Raw genomic sequence first — 14,839 nt, 5'->3', positions numbered from 1 at the left:
TGCCCAGCCCAGCAGTGCTGTGCCAGCTGCTGTACTGGCCTCCTCCAAATTCTGAACACCCGGCCCACATTAATGGGTCACCCCAGAGCACAGAGGCCTTGTTCCTGTCTCGGGTCTACTGAAGTTACCTGGGGCAAAAGAATAAGCTTCAAGTCTCTCTGATTCTATCTTTGGGGTCTGTGGCTAGACAGCCACTCGGGACTCTGTCCGTGTGCAGCACAGCAATTGTGATTGGCAGCTGTAGCCAGGCATGAGTACCTCAGGACAACCCCAACCTCTTACCATGCTAGAAGGTCATGCAAAGGCTTGCTATTCCCAGCATGGAGACCTTAGCTGCTTTATGTCCCCAAGAACTTCTTCTGGCAACCTCACAGGGCTGAGGGGCTCAGGGCAGGCCAGGCCTCTAGTAAGAGGCATGTGGTTGGCTCCGTACATTGCTGGGATCTCACCCTGGGAAGACACTGGCTGCCTCCTGGAGATGGGTGCTGGAGCAAGGCTGAGTTTCAACTCCAGATTCACTGCTGTTACCTCACCCCCAGACTGTCTGGCAAGTGACATTCACTGTGTGTGGCCAGAGGAAACAACCACAGGTCAGGTTTTTCTATGGACCCAGGAACTTGCCCTTATCTGTGTAAATATTCCCTACCAAAACAAATCTAGCTCTAAGTTTGTGTGTTTGTTTGTTTTTTGAGACAGGGTTTCTGTATAGCTTTGGAGCCTGTCCTGGAGCTTGCTGGTAGACAAGGCTGGCCTTGAACTCATTGAGATCCACCTGCCTCTGCCTCCTAAGTGCTGGGTTTAAAGGCGTGCGCCACCATCACCCAGCTTAACTCTAAGTTTTAATATAGCAAGCACCCAAACTTCTAGATGTAATTTGGCTTGAAAAGGCTATTCCAAAAACCCTAACTAACCAAGAAGGCCTGATCAAACTTTTTTATCCCTACATTAGAAGATACAGAAGTCGGTGAGGATGCCCATGGGTCCCTTGGACAGGAGACCGTCTCCCAGGATGTCCCTGATTTTTGCTGCTGTGTCCAAACCAGCCATGGGCAAGCTGTGGTGTCCCGGGAGCAACGAAGCTGCAGTACCAACATCTTGTGGCTGCCAATAGCCTGGGTGTCCAGATCCTCAGCTTTTTCTTTATGGAGTGCTGGTAACAGCTCACTTCCAGACACGCTGGGGTTTCAAACCCTGTCCTTGCTTAGATTTGGGTACAAAGGAAGCCCCTTTGGAATCTTGTGGAACCTCAGACCACAGTAGCCGGAGGAGTCTTTTTTTTTTTTTAATTTTATTTTCCAGTTTAAATTTAGATAAGAAACAAGGTTGCTTCACAAGTCAGTTCCAGGTCCCTCTCCCATTCCCTCCCCTCTTACCGTGCCCTCCCCCAACCCCCCCACCCCCGTTATCCCCTCATTTCTCCAGGGAGGGTGAGGCCCTCCATGGGGGTGTGCATACCTAGCCACAGGCCTTGAGCTTTGTGTGCAGGCGTCACAGAAAAGCCAGTGTTCCTGGATGAGATAGGAGGGGAACTTAGAAGTCTGTGTGGAGGTCTGGTCCAGGGCATTCTCGCCTTCTTGTCAAGGAGCAGTCTACAGCCCCTTGAGCAGCCTGCAATGGGTGGGTAATGACTCAAGAATGTCCGTCTGTCCGTCCGTCAGCTTTCAGATGAGCCTCAGAGGGAGTCCCAACCTCAAGTCAGAGAGGCCATTTCCAGACAAATAAAGTTACAGGTTCTTAGGGGGAACTTCCCATAAAAAGAAGCCCCAGAGGAGCATGTTGGGGAAAGTGATGGGGCAGGGCCTTGAGGCAGTCGGACACGAGGCAGATCCGACTGGCTTCAGGCCCCAGAAGCTTGGTAGGTGGAATTGAGAACGGGAATATAGATAATCTATGGGACGCAGAGCAAAATGTCCCCATTCAGATAGCAGGACAAGACTTTCTCCTCAGTGCAATACTTGTGGCACATTATTGCATTTTTATCACTTTTGTTTTTAAAGATTTATTTATTTATTTTGTATACAGTGTTCTGCCTGCATGTATGCCTTCAGGCCAGAAGAGGGCACCAGATCTCACTACAGATGGTTGTGAGCCAACATGTGGTTGCTGGGAATTGAACTCAGGGCCTCTGGAAGAGTAGTCAGTGCTCTTAACCACTGAGACATTTCTCCAGCCCCGAGTTTTTAATCACTTGTTTAATGCTACACTTCTTTGGCTCAGGGCACTTGAAAGTTCAGTGTCCACCCTCACAGGTGTGAGGGAACCCACTGAGGGTAAATAGAGGGTAGCAGCTATTGCTGTGCAGAGGAAGAATGGGGGGGCGGGGTGCTCTTTGAATCCGTTTCTGTCTCTCCAAAATCCTCAGCTCATTGTGGACCAGGTTGTTATATCATGGCTGCCATAGAGTCTTGGATCTGGAAACTCCAAAGAGTCAGGCATAGGGAAATGAAGGCACAGTCAAAGCAGGGATCCAGGGTCTAGAGGGCCACACACTGGTGGAGGTCACAAAGGCATCGGGATACCGGCCCCATGGGCCTGTGGTCCAGGTGGCCAGGCTATGGCCTGTGTGCTGCCGGGCCAAGGGAAGATGTTGGGTGGTTGTGTCAGTTGGCTGTGGGGTCCCTCCCAAGGGAAACTGTTAGTCACGCTGGCACTGGGGCATGTGGGAGCCAGAAGAGCCAGGAGAGTTTGGGTCTGCTCCAGGGAGTGCAGGGCCTGGTAGTCAGCCAGAATGGAGGAGAACAGTGGCAGCGGCTTCCAGAATAAGAAGAGATCTGATCTGTGTCTGTGAGTGAGATCCTGTGCACACATGCATTCATGTGTGCGTGCTTTGTGGCAGGCAACAGAACATCTGTGCTTCAGCTCACTGGCCCCAGGGGGCAGTGTGGGCCTGGGTAAGGGTCAGGGAGGTCAGGGTGCCAAAGAGCGGAAACTGGATACCCTAAAGTCGGCTGCTACAGGACACGGGGAGAGTGAGACCCGATCCCCTGGCCCCCATCTGGGTCCAAGAGCCAGCTTGCAGCTTTGAAGAACCAGGCAGGAGAAGGGTGTGTGGCCGGGGAGCACTGCAGCCCATATTTCCCCGATCTTTGATGTGTGGCTTTAGGCAGGCCACTCCATTCCCCAGCCTCAGTTTCTCGTCTAAGGTTCAGACAGTGAAGGTGCTCGTTACTTAACTCGGGCCTTACCAGGCTCGGTGCTTGTCGTCTCTACTGGTTGCTTTGTTTCTGGGCTCTGGTGGTCAGACAGTATTTCTCCAGGGTACCGCGCTTAGCAGCCCGAAGAGGCAGCTGAAGAAGCTCACCATCCAGCACAGGAGGAGGGAGAGAGGGGCATGGAGGAAGTAGCTCAGCCATCTTATGAGATGTTCCAGCGTCATTTGCCCTTTGGAGGTGCCTATTTTCCAGGATGGAGTGCTCTGGAGAGCAGGCACCCCACCACCCGAGGTCTGCTAGAATTCACAGGTAGGACGGAAGCCGCGCACCCTTCGGCTCCAGCTCAGCAGGACCAGAGCCCTGGAGTCCAGCCAAACTGACCAAACATCTGCAGAATACCCCATGCTTACCCTCCACCTGATCCTGCTAGGCATCTGGTCAGCAGGCTGTAGCTACCTCCTCCTCTCCCGAAGCTACTGGTTGGTCGATCTCTGGCTGCCCCTCAGTTCCTCAGTTGCTCAGGTCTGTTTTCCTAGGATGGAGGGTAACCTCCAGACCTGTGTCTCCCTGTGAACAGGAGTTGGCAGCCTGGACGTCACACGTGGATCCCAGCCTCCTGTGGAAGCTGAAGTTAGACGGGTGTAGCAGGGGGCTCTGCTCCGCCACTGCCGACCTCCTTCCAAGTGACCTCAGGCTATTTGCTCCATTAGGGTCAGTTACTCTGGGCCCAGGCAAGTCAGTCTCAGGCTCACTCACTGCTTCTGAACTCTGGCGGCAGCCGCCAGCAGGCAGCTGGACAGCCTGGCCCTGCTCCAGAGGCGCAGAGCGGGTTAAAGTGTGCGCCCGGCCAGCCGCCAGCAGGCTGGGCGGGGGAGCGGCGGTGGGAAGTGTGAGTTCCTCCCCGTCTGCCTGACAGCTATAAAGGCAGCTGCGGCCACAGAGCAGCCACTGGGCTGAGCGCCCCTCCTGGGAACCCCCTCCCTTGAATGCTCTTTGAAGTGGGAGAGGGAGGCAGCTGGGGAGGCAGGACAAGAGGCAGGCAGAGCCCGCACATCTCTGCCCTCATCCTCCTGCACGGTGGGTGCACCTGGCAGCTAGCTCTCACCCCTTTCTCTGAGAGGACAACCTGCTGACCCTGGGTGAGGTAGGCCACCGCATACTTGTCCCAACTCGTGTTGTGGTCTCTGGGAGGTGTGAGATGCAGCCCACTCCAGGGCAGACAGCTGTTCAGAATGGGGCTGGGGGACATCCTAGTCCCCGAGGAGGGTGTTCAACCACAGAGGAAGGGTGAGCAACCTGTACCACACAGTGGCAGGGTGGCCCTCAGGCTACAGCCTTGGTACCAGCAGTTGCTGTCTGATCTGCAAACCCCTGCTGTGGGCCTAGGGAAGGTTTTGGACCCTAGGGAGAGATGGATCCTGTTTGAGCTGGATTTGGCTGGAATCCAGCAGTGTCTGGGAGCCTTAATGAAAACCAAGTGTGAGGCTGACTGGGCACCTGTCTTTGGCAGGCGGCAGGGACTGGGAACCATGGAGGCCAATGGGACTGTGTGGGATGGGGTTTCTGTGCTAAGGCAAAAGTGGGCACAGGGATGGAGACCAGCAGGGGAGGAGCAGGCAGATGGGGTAGGGAGGGTGGTGGGCAGCTGGTGGGATGGAGGGGTCTCAGGGGCCAAGCTTCCTGTTTCAGGATCCACAGTGTCGTTGCATAGCCTGTCTGGGTGCGTCTGGGTGTAAGGGTGTCATTGGCTTAGCTCCCACACACCTGCAAGTGCTTGGAGAGGGAAGGATGAAGGGAGAGAGAGGAAGGAGGGAGGGAGAAAAGGAGGATGAGAGGGAGGAAGGGAGGGAGGGAGGCAGAGACAGAGTACAGTTGGTGTCAGTGTTTCGAGGGTGCGGACAATCTCCAGACTCTCTTTCCCTGGAATTATTGGGTGCTGGACTGGACCCCTAAGTTTGCTCTGGGGTGTGGGCCCAGTAAGCTGTCTTGCTGTGTGACTATGGGCAAGTTAACTTTTCTCTCTGGGCCTGATGTTTTCTGAAACCCATTGTCTAACTCACTGGCTGATGATCCCTCCTGAGGAAACTCTACCTAGAGGCCATTAGCTCCCCTTTAAAGACAAGGTTTAAGCTGAGGCCCAGGAGAGCAGTTCCGAGAGTTGGGGCAGCAGGGTTGGAAACTCTCATTCATTTGAGTCACCTTGGTGGGTGTCTGGGTTTCAGGTGCTAGCTTGTTGGGAAGGAGTCAGAAAGACAGGCCCTGGGCCATTTATATCCAGGCACAAGCTGGGCCTCCATCAGCACATCCCCTGTGTCCATGTTCTCTCAAGAGAGAAGGGACTCCTGGTCTGAGCCCCTCCTGAGACCAGATTGCTGAAGGCCCAGCCATGAGGATGCACCTCTGACAAGGGAAAGCTGCCATTTCCTGAGGACCATGGGCCAGGGGACCAGTGAAGGCAGGGAGGAAAGGAAGGACACCCCTAGTACAGCTCCTGAACTCAGCGGGGGGTGGTCATTCTCGCAGGTGGCTTGCCAATGTTAAGCAGGTAAAACTCCCAAGGTGCTCTGGACAAGGCAGTGGGCTGAGCGGAGTTCCTATCCCTCTTCATAATGACCTCTCTACCAGGCTGGGCCTCCAACCTCCTCAACCTCCACAGCCATTCTCCAGGGGCAAAGCTTGGCAGGAGACCTCAGAGGAAGGGTGGCTCAGACTTGGCCTTCAAACCATCCCGGGGAGACATCTGCAATCACTTACCAAGCTGCTAGCTGAGTCCAGATGGATGGCTCAGTCTCTCTCAGATGGTAGCCACTACCACAGGATCTCAGATAACCTTACCATCTGGGCACTGGGAGAACCCCGAGAGTTTGTCTCCAAAGCAGGGCCTGACCTGGTACTATTGGCGGTCTTGCTCTGTAGGATGGACGGCAGATGGCAACATTCACACTGGGCTTGGTCATTGCTGGCCATGGCAGTTGTGACTGGGGGTACGGCATCTACCGAGGCCTCGGTGAGTAGCATTGTCAAGTGCCCCCTCGCCCCGCCCCGCCCCCGCCACCAGCTTCTCAGCCAGGTGTTGAGAGCTCACTCTCAAGTGGGAAGATTGTGCAGTAAGGGTAGGCACACGACCAGGGGTCTTGGTGTTCCCCTAGGCTCCAGAAACTTGCTCAGAGAGCCAGTTAGACTAACCCCTGACCAGGGACTCTGGCCATCCTGGAGTCCCTGACCAGCTAGTCAGAGAGTGAGGTGTGTCTGGTGTTTCTCTTTCCAGCAAAGGCCTAGAGCAAAGCATGTGGATGGGAGGTATGTGTGGGGTGAGACTGCAGATGCAGGTGTAGTGTGGGTTGTGAGAGAGAAAGCAAGGTAGGTTAAGACACACTTCAGGTATTCGCTAAATCCCAAGAGGCTCAGCCCTTAAGATGCGGGGGGGAGCACGAGCGCACATGTGGTCACCGATGGAGTTCCTTCCAGGCCAGCTGAGAGACTTGAACTCAGGTTTCGGAGGGACCCAGCCAGCAGCCCTTTTAGGAGGATGTATCATCTTCTCCCCTCAGCTGCCAGTGTTGCCCTGTGGTGTTTGGGGTGTATGTTCTCCTGTGCTGTGGTTGAGCCTTCTGCTCACTATTGGGGGGCTTTTCACCCAGGACAACAGCCCCACATCCAACAGCCTGGAGGGGGGTGCCGATGCCACTGCCTACTGGTGGGGGGAGTGGACCAAATGGACAGCGTGTTCTCGAAGCTGTGGGGGTGGAGTGACATCCCAGGAACGCCACTGTCTACAACAGAGGTGAGTTGGCTGAAACCCCCAAGGGTGGGTGAGCAGGAGCAGCCTGCCCCATGCCCGGTGGCCTTTCTTCTGGGCTTGCATTCCATGCACGCAGGATCCTCTTCCCATTGGTCTCCACTAGATGGGGAGCTTCTGAGAGGTCCTTGGCAACAATGTTGCAGGGTGCCAGAGAGAGGGAGAGTGTCAGAAAGCAAGGTCTGTCTTTTTAGGGCTCTGTCCCTGAGGAGTGAGGCACCCTTGTCTTCTGAAGCATGAGTTACAGAGGCAGGGAAGAGCAGAGGCAAGGTATTAAGAGCCTTAGCTCTCAGAGGGACCTGGGTTTGAGTCTCGCCTCTGCTACTTCTAAGCTATGTGACCTTGGGCAGGGTGCTTAATCTCTGAGCACCAGTTTCCTCATCGGTGTCATTGTGTGGAGAACATGATAAGCCAGTTTATGTTCCTAGGCACATATGACACCACGTGTGTTTGCATGTCAGCAGGGGTCTCAGCAAACACGGTTGCTTCTCGTCGATTCTGTACAGTACAACTCTGGTGCTGGGAATATGGAGGGGAATGGGATGCCATCGTGGGAATCAGGGAAGCTATTACATGGCAGAACAGGTGTCAGGACCCAGAGCTGCCACTCCAACCCTGGCTTGGTACCACATTTTCCCACCAGGAGGAAGTCTGTTCCAGGAGCAGGGAACAGGACCTGTGTGGGCACATCCAAACGGTACCAGCTCTGCAGAGTGCAGGTGAGGCCAGCTGTCTGCAGCCCTGGGGTTTTGGTCTTGCCCCTACGGTCATCCTGTTGCTAATACTATCCTTTCAGGGAGAGTCCAGCGTAGGCTGGCTGATGCCCAGGCTCACGTTGAGTCCTTCACACATCAGATGCTGCATGTTCCGTCCCCTGCATGGGGGGGTGTGGTAGGATGGCTTGGACTCCCACCTGTTCCTGGAAATCTAAGTGCAGTTTTAGAAGCTGGGGTCCTCCCACCACAGTCCCAATCTGCCTTGGACATTTGCACACCAGGAAGCCATAACGGATGCCTCCTCTTCCCACCTATGTAGCCGTCTTGGCCACCCCCAGGCCTCTCGGCACCTCTTAGGTGCACCTGTGTGCACTGTTTGATTAGCTTTGGCTGGACACCGAGGTGACGGAGGCTTGGGAGGAGGCATTGATTCTGCCCAGGCTTTGGAGGAGTGCTTTCTATGGAACCTACCTGAGAGCCACCAGGGTGTAGTAGTGGAGGTCCCAGCTCTGCCAGTCTTACTTGGCTGGCCCAGCTGAGCCGTTAGAAGTCTGCCTTTGTGAGTGGGCATGTGGGATGTGAGAGGTGTGTGCAAGTTAGTGGCCACAGCTAGTCATGGATCTGGTGGACATTCATGAGCTCCTGAAGGAGACAGACACGAACCTAGTTTGGACTCCAGCTGTAGCATGGGCGGCTGCCCCCTGCCCCCTCGTTCTTATAGATCCCCCTCCTTCTGATTCAGTCCCTGTGCATGGCCATCAAGCACACCAGATCAGTTGTAGACGCTTTGTACACGTGTGTGTACACATGTGGAGATGTACGCATGATGACAAGGTTTGCCAGAGGACGGGGGTGTGAGCAGAGCCACCAGTGTCCCATCTATTCCACAGTATGGCTAAGAAGGTCAGGGTGCTATCCAGAGTGTTAGGAAGGCTGATACCCAGTGCTATCGGAAGAACAATCACTGCCCTTCTAAGTAGCTGAAAGTGAGGGGGGTGGAGTGAGACCCGGAACAGGGGCCACATGGACTCTGGCCCTAAAGGGTCATCAGGCTGTAGCCACTTCCTGCTCAGCGCCTCCTGGAGCCTTTTGCGCCTTCTTCTTTCAGGAGTGTCCACCGGATGGGAGGAGCTTCCGTGAAGAGCAGTGTGTCTCCTTCAACTCCCGTGTGTATGATGGCCGGGCATACCAATGGAAGCCTCTCTACCCGGGTACTTGAGCCTCAGGCATAAGCTCTACGGGTGGGCACGTGGGGGAACGAAGGCTTAGAGCCAGGTCTTGTTGAAGGCTGTGGTGGGCATCTACAGAGCTTGGAGCTGATCCCACTCCTGTAGAAGAGGGCCTGGAGGTCTGTCCCCTCCCTCCTCCATGACCCATGACATCACCGGTGACAGATTACGGAGCTGAGTTTCCTGCAGGGCTGCCCTCCGAGGTCAGGACTCTCCCACTGTCCCCAGGGCTTAGACAGGAACCAACCCAGACAGCCCCAAATGGGGACTGGCCAAGGCCTCATGGGATTGAGGGCATGCTCACTGCTTCGTGCCTACCCTTGCCCCCCCTCCCCAAGGAGAGGAAACAAATTGTTCAGGCACAGTGTAGATGAGCTGTTCTTCCCCCACCCTCTGGAAGCGCTGAGGCGTGCAGCCCCTCTGCCACGGGAAACCCTGGTGCGATGCCCTCCCGCAAGGAGGCAGAATTTGGAGCTCAGGGCTTAGACTAGGCTCACTTCATTTCTGCTGCCAACACTCCGTCAGGTCCCTTCTTTCCAAGCCTCAGTTTCCCCTCTATGTAACGGAAAAGGCGCTGTCTCTCTCAGCGGGGGGGGGGGCGGGGTGTGAACTCAGCACCATCTCCCCTGAGACTCTCTGCTTGATCCCCCAGATGACTATGTTCACATCTCCAGTAAGCCGTGCGATCTGCACTGCACCACTGTGGACGGCCAGCGGCAGCTCATGGTGCCCGCCCGCGATGGCACTTCCTGCAAGCTCACCGACCTGAGAGGGGTTTGCGTGTCTGGAAAATGTGAGGTTGTTAAACATTGTACCAAAAGTATAGCCATTCTCACTGTGCTGGCCTCCCTGCCCGTCCAGGCAGCGACGCCCCAGTGCCAGCCACGGCGCCTCAGCAGCCGCTCTCCTTGCCTTTGCAGCCCATTGGCTGTGACGGGGTGCTCTTCTCCACCCACACACTGGACAAGTGCGGCGTCTGCCAGGGGGACGGGAGCAGCTGCACCCATGTGACAGGCAACTACCGAAAGGGCAACAGTCATCTTGGTAAGGGCGGGTGTGGCAGCCTGGGTGGGCATATCCCCGCCTTCCGCCTTCCAGGTAGGTGCCCAGGATCAGCTACTTCCTCTCAGGGGCCCTCTCATCCTCCACCCAGGCCCAGGCAGAGGTGTAAGGCTCCTTCCCGCTGCTGGTAATAAAAAGGGGCCCTTCGTATCGCCTGCACGCCAGAGAGTGCTTAGCATGAAGATGGCATTTGACCTCTGAGGCAGCCTTGGGGGGGGTGAATGGGGAAACTGAGGCGTGGATGTTGGAGTGCGTGGGGTTTGACTCTGGATGTGCTGGATGCTGGGCTCATCCTGAGACTCCCCTCTCTAGTGCTGTGTTTAATGACCTTGGGCTTGCGTCTGGCTCTGGCCTGACCCTCATGTTTGGAATCTGTATACGAGCCAGGCCTTCATGCATCTCTTGGTGCTCAACCAAAGGCATTGCCGTGTCCCAAGAACATGTGTGGAGCCAAACTAAGTTATGATAGATGAAGGGAGGGCAGCTCGAAATCCACCTAGCAGATGGGGGAAACTGAGGCCCACTTTGGGAACTAAATGCTCAAGTTCTCCCAGGGAGGCAAGGGAGTCCTACTGAGACCACCAGAGGGCCCAGGAAACCAAGAAGACTGGCTTGCCCCCCAACACGAGAGGTGATCACATAATTAGTGAAAACTCCAAGAGTCCCTGCAGGAGGCCACCAAGAATGAAGCACCGACACAGGGCCTAGGGAGGAGAGCGACAAAGAAGGAATAGGCACAGTGTGTGTGTGTGTGTGTGTGTGTGTGTGTGTGTGTGTGTGTGGGGGGTTAAATCTGCACGCTGTGCTCCCTCTAGTATGATGGGCAGAGGCTCTTTGTTTGAAGGCCTGCTAACGATGGGGTGTGGCAAAGCTGGGCTGTTTGCTTGCCCCTCCCTCCCGTCCACACACCTGCCTGCGCTACTTTCTGCTGGACTCAAGGCAGAGATGGAGTCAGGGGTCAGAGGTCAGGGGTCAGGCGGTGCCTCTCCTTTAGAGCACTCAGCTCCTGTCAGACGCCATGTTCTGTATCGCGGCCCACCAGACAGGGCCCGTGCTCTTGGTGGAGCTCCCCCCACTCCCCCACCCCCCAACCCCCCCGTGGGGAGGCCGAGGCTGAAGTGAGGATAGTGCCTCTAATTCTGCCGAGTGTTTCCCAACCAGGCACAGAGCCAGGTCTGGCCAGCGTTAACTCATCCACATCTGGGGATGCTGCTACAAGGCAGTTGCTGCTACTGAGAGAGCAAAGGGTTAAGGTGACCTGATCTTCTAAGGCCCTGGGTCTCAACCTGGGCAGCTGGGCCCAGGGTCTTAGCTGCAGAACTGCATGTCTGCCCTGAAAGTTCTGTGCTCCCTAACCATGTTCAAGACCAGGCCCTGTCCTGAAGCTCATGGGAGTCAGGTGCTAACTCCTCAAGAGTCTTGTGGACCACTTGCTAATTTAAAAACTAAAGCCAGCCTGTAGGGAGTTCATCGGAGGGCTCGGGTCCTCACCCGGCGGCTCCTTCAGACTCCCATCCCTTCCACTGGAGGCTGTCCTGGAGGCTTGCGTGGTTGGGCAAGAGCAACTGATTCACCCACGCCCTTTGGGGCTACTGGTGAGTTGCCAGTTGCAGGCCTGTTGGTCATAAATTAAAGCTAGGCGTGGTGATGCATGCCTGTAATCCCAGCGCATGGGAAGCAGAAGCAGGAGGATCACGGCAAGTTTGAGGCTACCTTGATCTACATAGCAAATTCTAGGCCCGCCAGGGTCACATAGAGAGACTCTGTCTCAGTAAAGTGATCATTTCCCAGTCTTTAAGCCTCAGTCAGTATTTTGTCTTATGGCTATGCTGTTATGAACCTCCCCTGCTTTCTGCCCAGTGACACAACATGGACTATTTGCTCTCAGTCAAGTTACAGTGGGGCAGTGTGCACCACATAAATAGCTCAACGCTACAAACCAGACCCCCCTGTCAGGGCAGCTCTTCAAGGTGAGGGTGGGGTCAGGGATAAGACAGGAACATCTGGCCCTCAGTAGGTTGAGCGCAGAATCTGCAGCCTTCTACAGGGAATTCAGGACAGGAACACCAGCTGTACCAAACCCTCTCCTTCTTAGACCCCTCTCTTCTCCCAAGAGATGGCTCTGTTCTTATTAACTCTTTTCTGCCAGGGCCCTCTCCAGTAGTAGCTGGTAACTCTTTGTTCCCTGCCCCAACTCCTGCTCCTGTTGGGTTCGGGATTGTCTGTGGCTATCTCCCCACTATTCCAAGGCTGAAAAGATGGGGTCTGAAATGGCTGGCAGTGCCTCTCATAGCCCAGGCGTGTAGACAGTAGCCCTTGCAAGGTGGTCAGCTTCTATTTGAAGAGACAGCATCCACTCTGTGGATCAAGCCTTGGCCATCAACAGGATGCTCTGAGAAGATGGGATTTGACAGTAACCACGTGTCGACATAGCGCTGGTGTTTTTGTCTCTGGGGTAGATGAGAAGACAGAGGCCCAAGGTCTCTCAAGTGATAAAGCAGGACATGACATAAGTCTGTGGACTTCAGTATGTGTAAAGTCCCTGTAGTCCACTGTGTCCCTTGTGCGGGACTGGGGCAGGTCATGGTCTTGATGGGAAAGGGTGTACCTGGGCAAGGGCCCTGGAGGATGGTCCACCTCCTGGATGACATGAGCAGTTTAATAGGACTAGGTAAGACCACACACCTATGGCTGAGACAGCCTCTAGGCAGGTCAGGTGCCCCTTACCTATCCAGAGCTCAGAGATGGCACTGACACCAGGAGTGGCTTTGCAGGGGACAAATGGCAGCTCCCTGTTGCATCCTGCTTTCCCTGGCTTTGCTCACAGGTGTTCCTATTCCCCAGGTTACTCTTTGGTGACCCATATCCCAGCTGGCGCCCGCGACATCCAGATTGTAGAGAGGAAGAAGTCAGCAGACGTGCTGGGTACGTAGGTGGAGCTGGGTGGGTCGATGTGTGTGTGCGTGGATAGGGGCACCTGAACTTTGATCTCTGCCTTGAGAAGTGGGACAAGTTAGGTGACAGGGCACAGCTGCAGGAGCCGGAGATGCAACCGACTGATGCGGCGGACTGTTGGGGACAGGGGGTGGGGGCGGGAGGGGGTGGGGCGGGGTGGGGCGGGGGTGCTGACTTTACACCCTGCATGGAAGGTCCTTGTCCTTAGAAGTGCTGTTCAAGGGACAGGGTTTGACATCAGGTAGTGGTCTCCCTACCACTAAAGAACCTGGTCCAGGCAGAATCCTCGGAGCCAGAGGTAGGGTCTATTCAAGGAGGAGTCACAGAGCTGAGTCCAAGGCCAGGCCAAGTCCAAGTCACACGGCCAGTTCAAGGTCATGAGCTGCTGAGGAAGGATTTGATCGCAGGTCTATCTGTGACGCCATGGTTGCCATGCCCAGTTTCCCGTGAGAGGTGGCACTCTATAGTGGAAATGACTGTCTTGGACACCCTGGAGGTGCTGCACAGTGGTGAGGCCCCATCTTGATGACGGTCTTTGGATGGGTAGTGTGTGAAGCTGGAGGGTTGACATGGCCTGGTGACTGAAGCTCTATATGTGCAGGAACCAGCACCTGTGGGCCATTCCGTCCTTGGCTTTGCCCTGTGTGGGACAGACACGGGGCCCAGGTTAGGTTAAGGCTAAGTTTTCCAAAACAAACTCAGTCTTCACACTGTGTCCCTTCGTCCACCTGTCTTCCCACCCCATACCTCAGGGAGCCGAGCATGACTGAGTCTACTCTAGGGCTGTAGAAAAGGGGAGGGTGAATATCGAAGATCCTCAGTTTGAGCCCGGCACCAGGCTCTCCTATCCCCTGCCAGGCTCCCAGAGCATTTGAAGGCCCAACCCCAGCAAGTTTGCACATGGCTGGCCCCATGCCTACACTGCTGGGGACATCTGTGGGCTGAGCATGGAGAGCCGGGCCTTCAGCCAGGCCAGTGGCTCTGCTGTCTGCTAGCTCACTAGGACTGCAGGGAGGCCGGGGAGACGTCGTGTTCTCTGAGCTGGCTGCAAAGCTCTCATTCTTGAAGCAGACACTGGAAATGCCACGGGCTGGGAAAGCCACAGGAAGGAAGGTCCTCGCTGTCAGGAAACAGGTTTTGGATGTGGGCCTTGAGCTGAACCCTGGGCGCAAATCTGGAAGCTGAGCCGGGACAACCAGGCCCCAGCCGGACTTGGACTTGACGCTATGTTCTGACGTTACTACGTTGAGGGTATTTTTCAGACACGTCTTGCTTGTTGCGTCTGTCTGATAATAAATTAATTGCCCCGGCTCCTCTGTGCGGATTGCATCAGGGCCTTTGGAAACGGCACTCGCTCCTCTGCGGGCCAGTTCCTGGAACCGGCTTTAAGGACACCCTCTAGAAGACAGAATGTCCCCCAGTGCTGAGACTGCCTCCCCAGCTCTGGAGGCTGAGGAGCTTTGCTTAGTCCTCGTAACTTCTGGAAAGGCCAGCTTCCAGGCTGGTGTTGGGCCCCTAGGCAGCTGGGAAATGCGCTGTCGGGGTCTCATGGGCATATTCCTTTCCAGTCCTGGCTTTTTAGTGCCAGGTCCTGAAAGCATCCAGTTAGACCTGCCCAAGGGAAATGGTGATAGATGTGTCCGGACTCTGCTCTGGCCTGATTGGGTCCCCAGCAGGATGGGCAGATTAACTGGGTAACAGTGAAGTCAGATGACAGCATGCCATTGTTTCTGATAAGAAAGGCAGGGGTTGGTCCCAGGAAAAAGCCTTCAGGACAGCACTCCACACCGACTAGGTCAGGCTACAGTGTCACTCACTGTGGTCTCTGGATGAGGCACTGAGGCCCCTTCCTCAGTTGGGTGAACTAGAGTTGGTACCATAACCAGGGTCACAGCCAGCCTGTTCTGTCTAAGTCTAGTATCTGGC

The 14,839-nt window shown here is 55.4% G+C and overlaps 1 protein-coding gene across 2 annotated transcripts in view; it reads left to right on the top strand.

The window, feature by feature from the left end:
• The first annotated feature begins 4,096 nt into the window (after positions 1-4,096).
• Positions 4,097-14,839, top strand: part of Adamtsl2 (ADAMTS like 2) — a 32,785-nt gene continuing 22,042 nt past the window's right edge. The window contains exons 1-8 of one of the 2 annotated variants that reach the window (XM_040745167.1): positions 4,097-4,296; positions 6,069-6,159; positions 6,794-6,936; positions 7,595-7,670; positions 8,776-8,878; positions 9,549-9,694; positions 9,817-9,940; positions 12,803-12,883. In XM_040745167.1, the coding sequence (XP_040601101.1) occupies positions 6,070-6,159; positions 6,794-6,936; positions 7,595-7,670; positions 8,776-8,878; positions 9,549-9,694; positions 9,817-9,940; positions 12,803-12,883 (763 nt within the window). In that variant the 5' untranslated portion in view covers positions 4,097-4,296; position 6,069. The remainder of the gene's footprint in view (positions 4,297-6,068; positions 6,160-6,793; positions 6,937-7,594; positions 7,671-8,775; positions 8,879-9,548; positions 9,695-9,816; positions 9,941-12,802; positions 12,884-14,839) is intronic. The other variant, XM_005085400.4, reaches the window with a different exon arrangement.

The sequence above is a fragment of the Mesocricetus auratus genome, unplaced genomic scaffold (assembly GCF_017639785.1).
Source record: "Mesocricetus auratus isolate SY011 unplaced genomic scaffold, BCM_Maur_2.0 Super-Scaffold_100004, whole genome shotgun sequence".
In the NCBI taxonomy this organism is placed as follows: Eukaryota; Metazoa; Chordata; class Mammalia; order Rodentia; family Cricetidae; genus Mesocricetus; species Mesocricetus auratus.
Note: the sequence above shows the minus strand (reverse complement) of the source record. Positions and strands in the feature narration are given on the sequence as shown.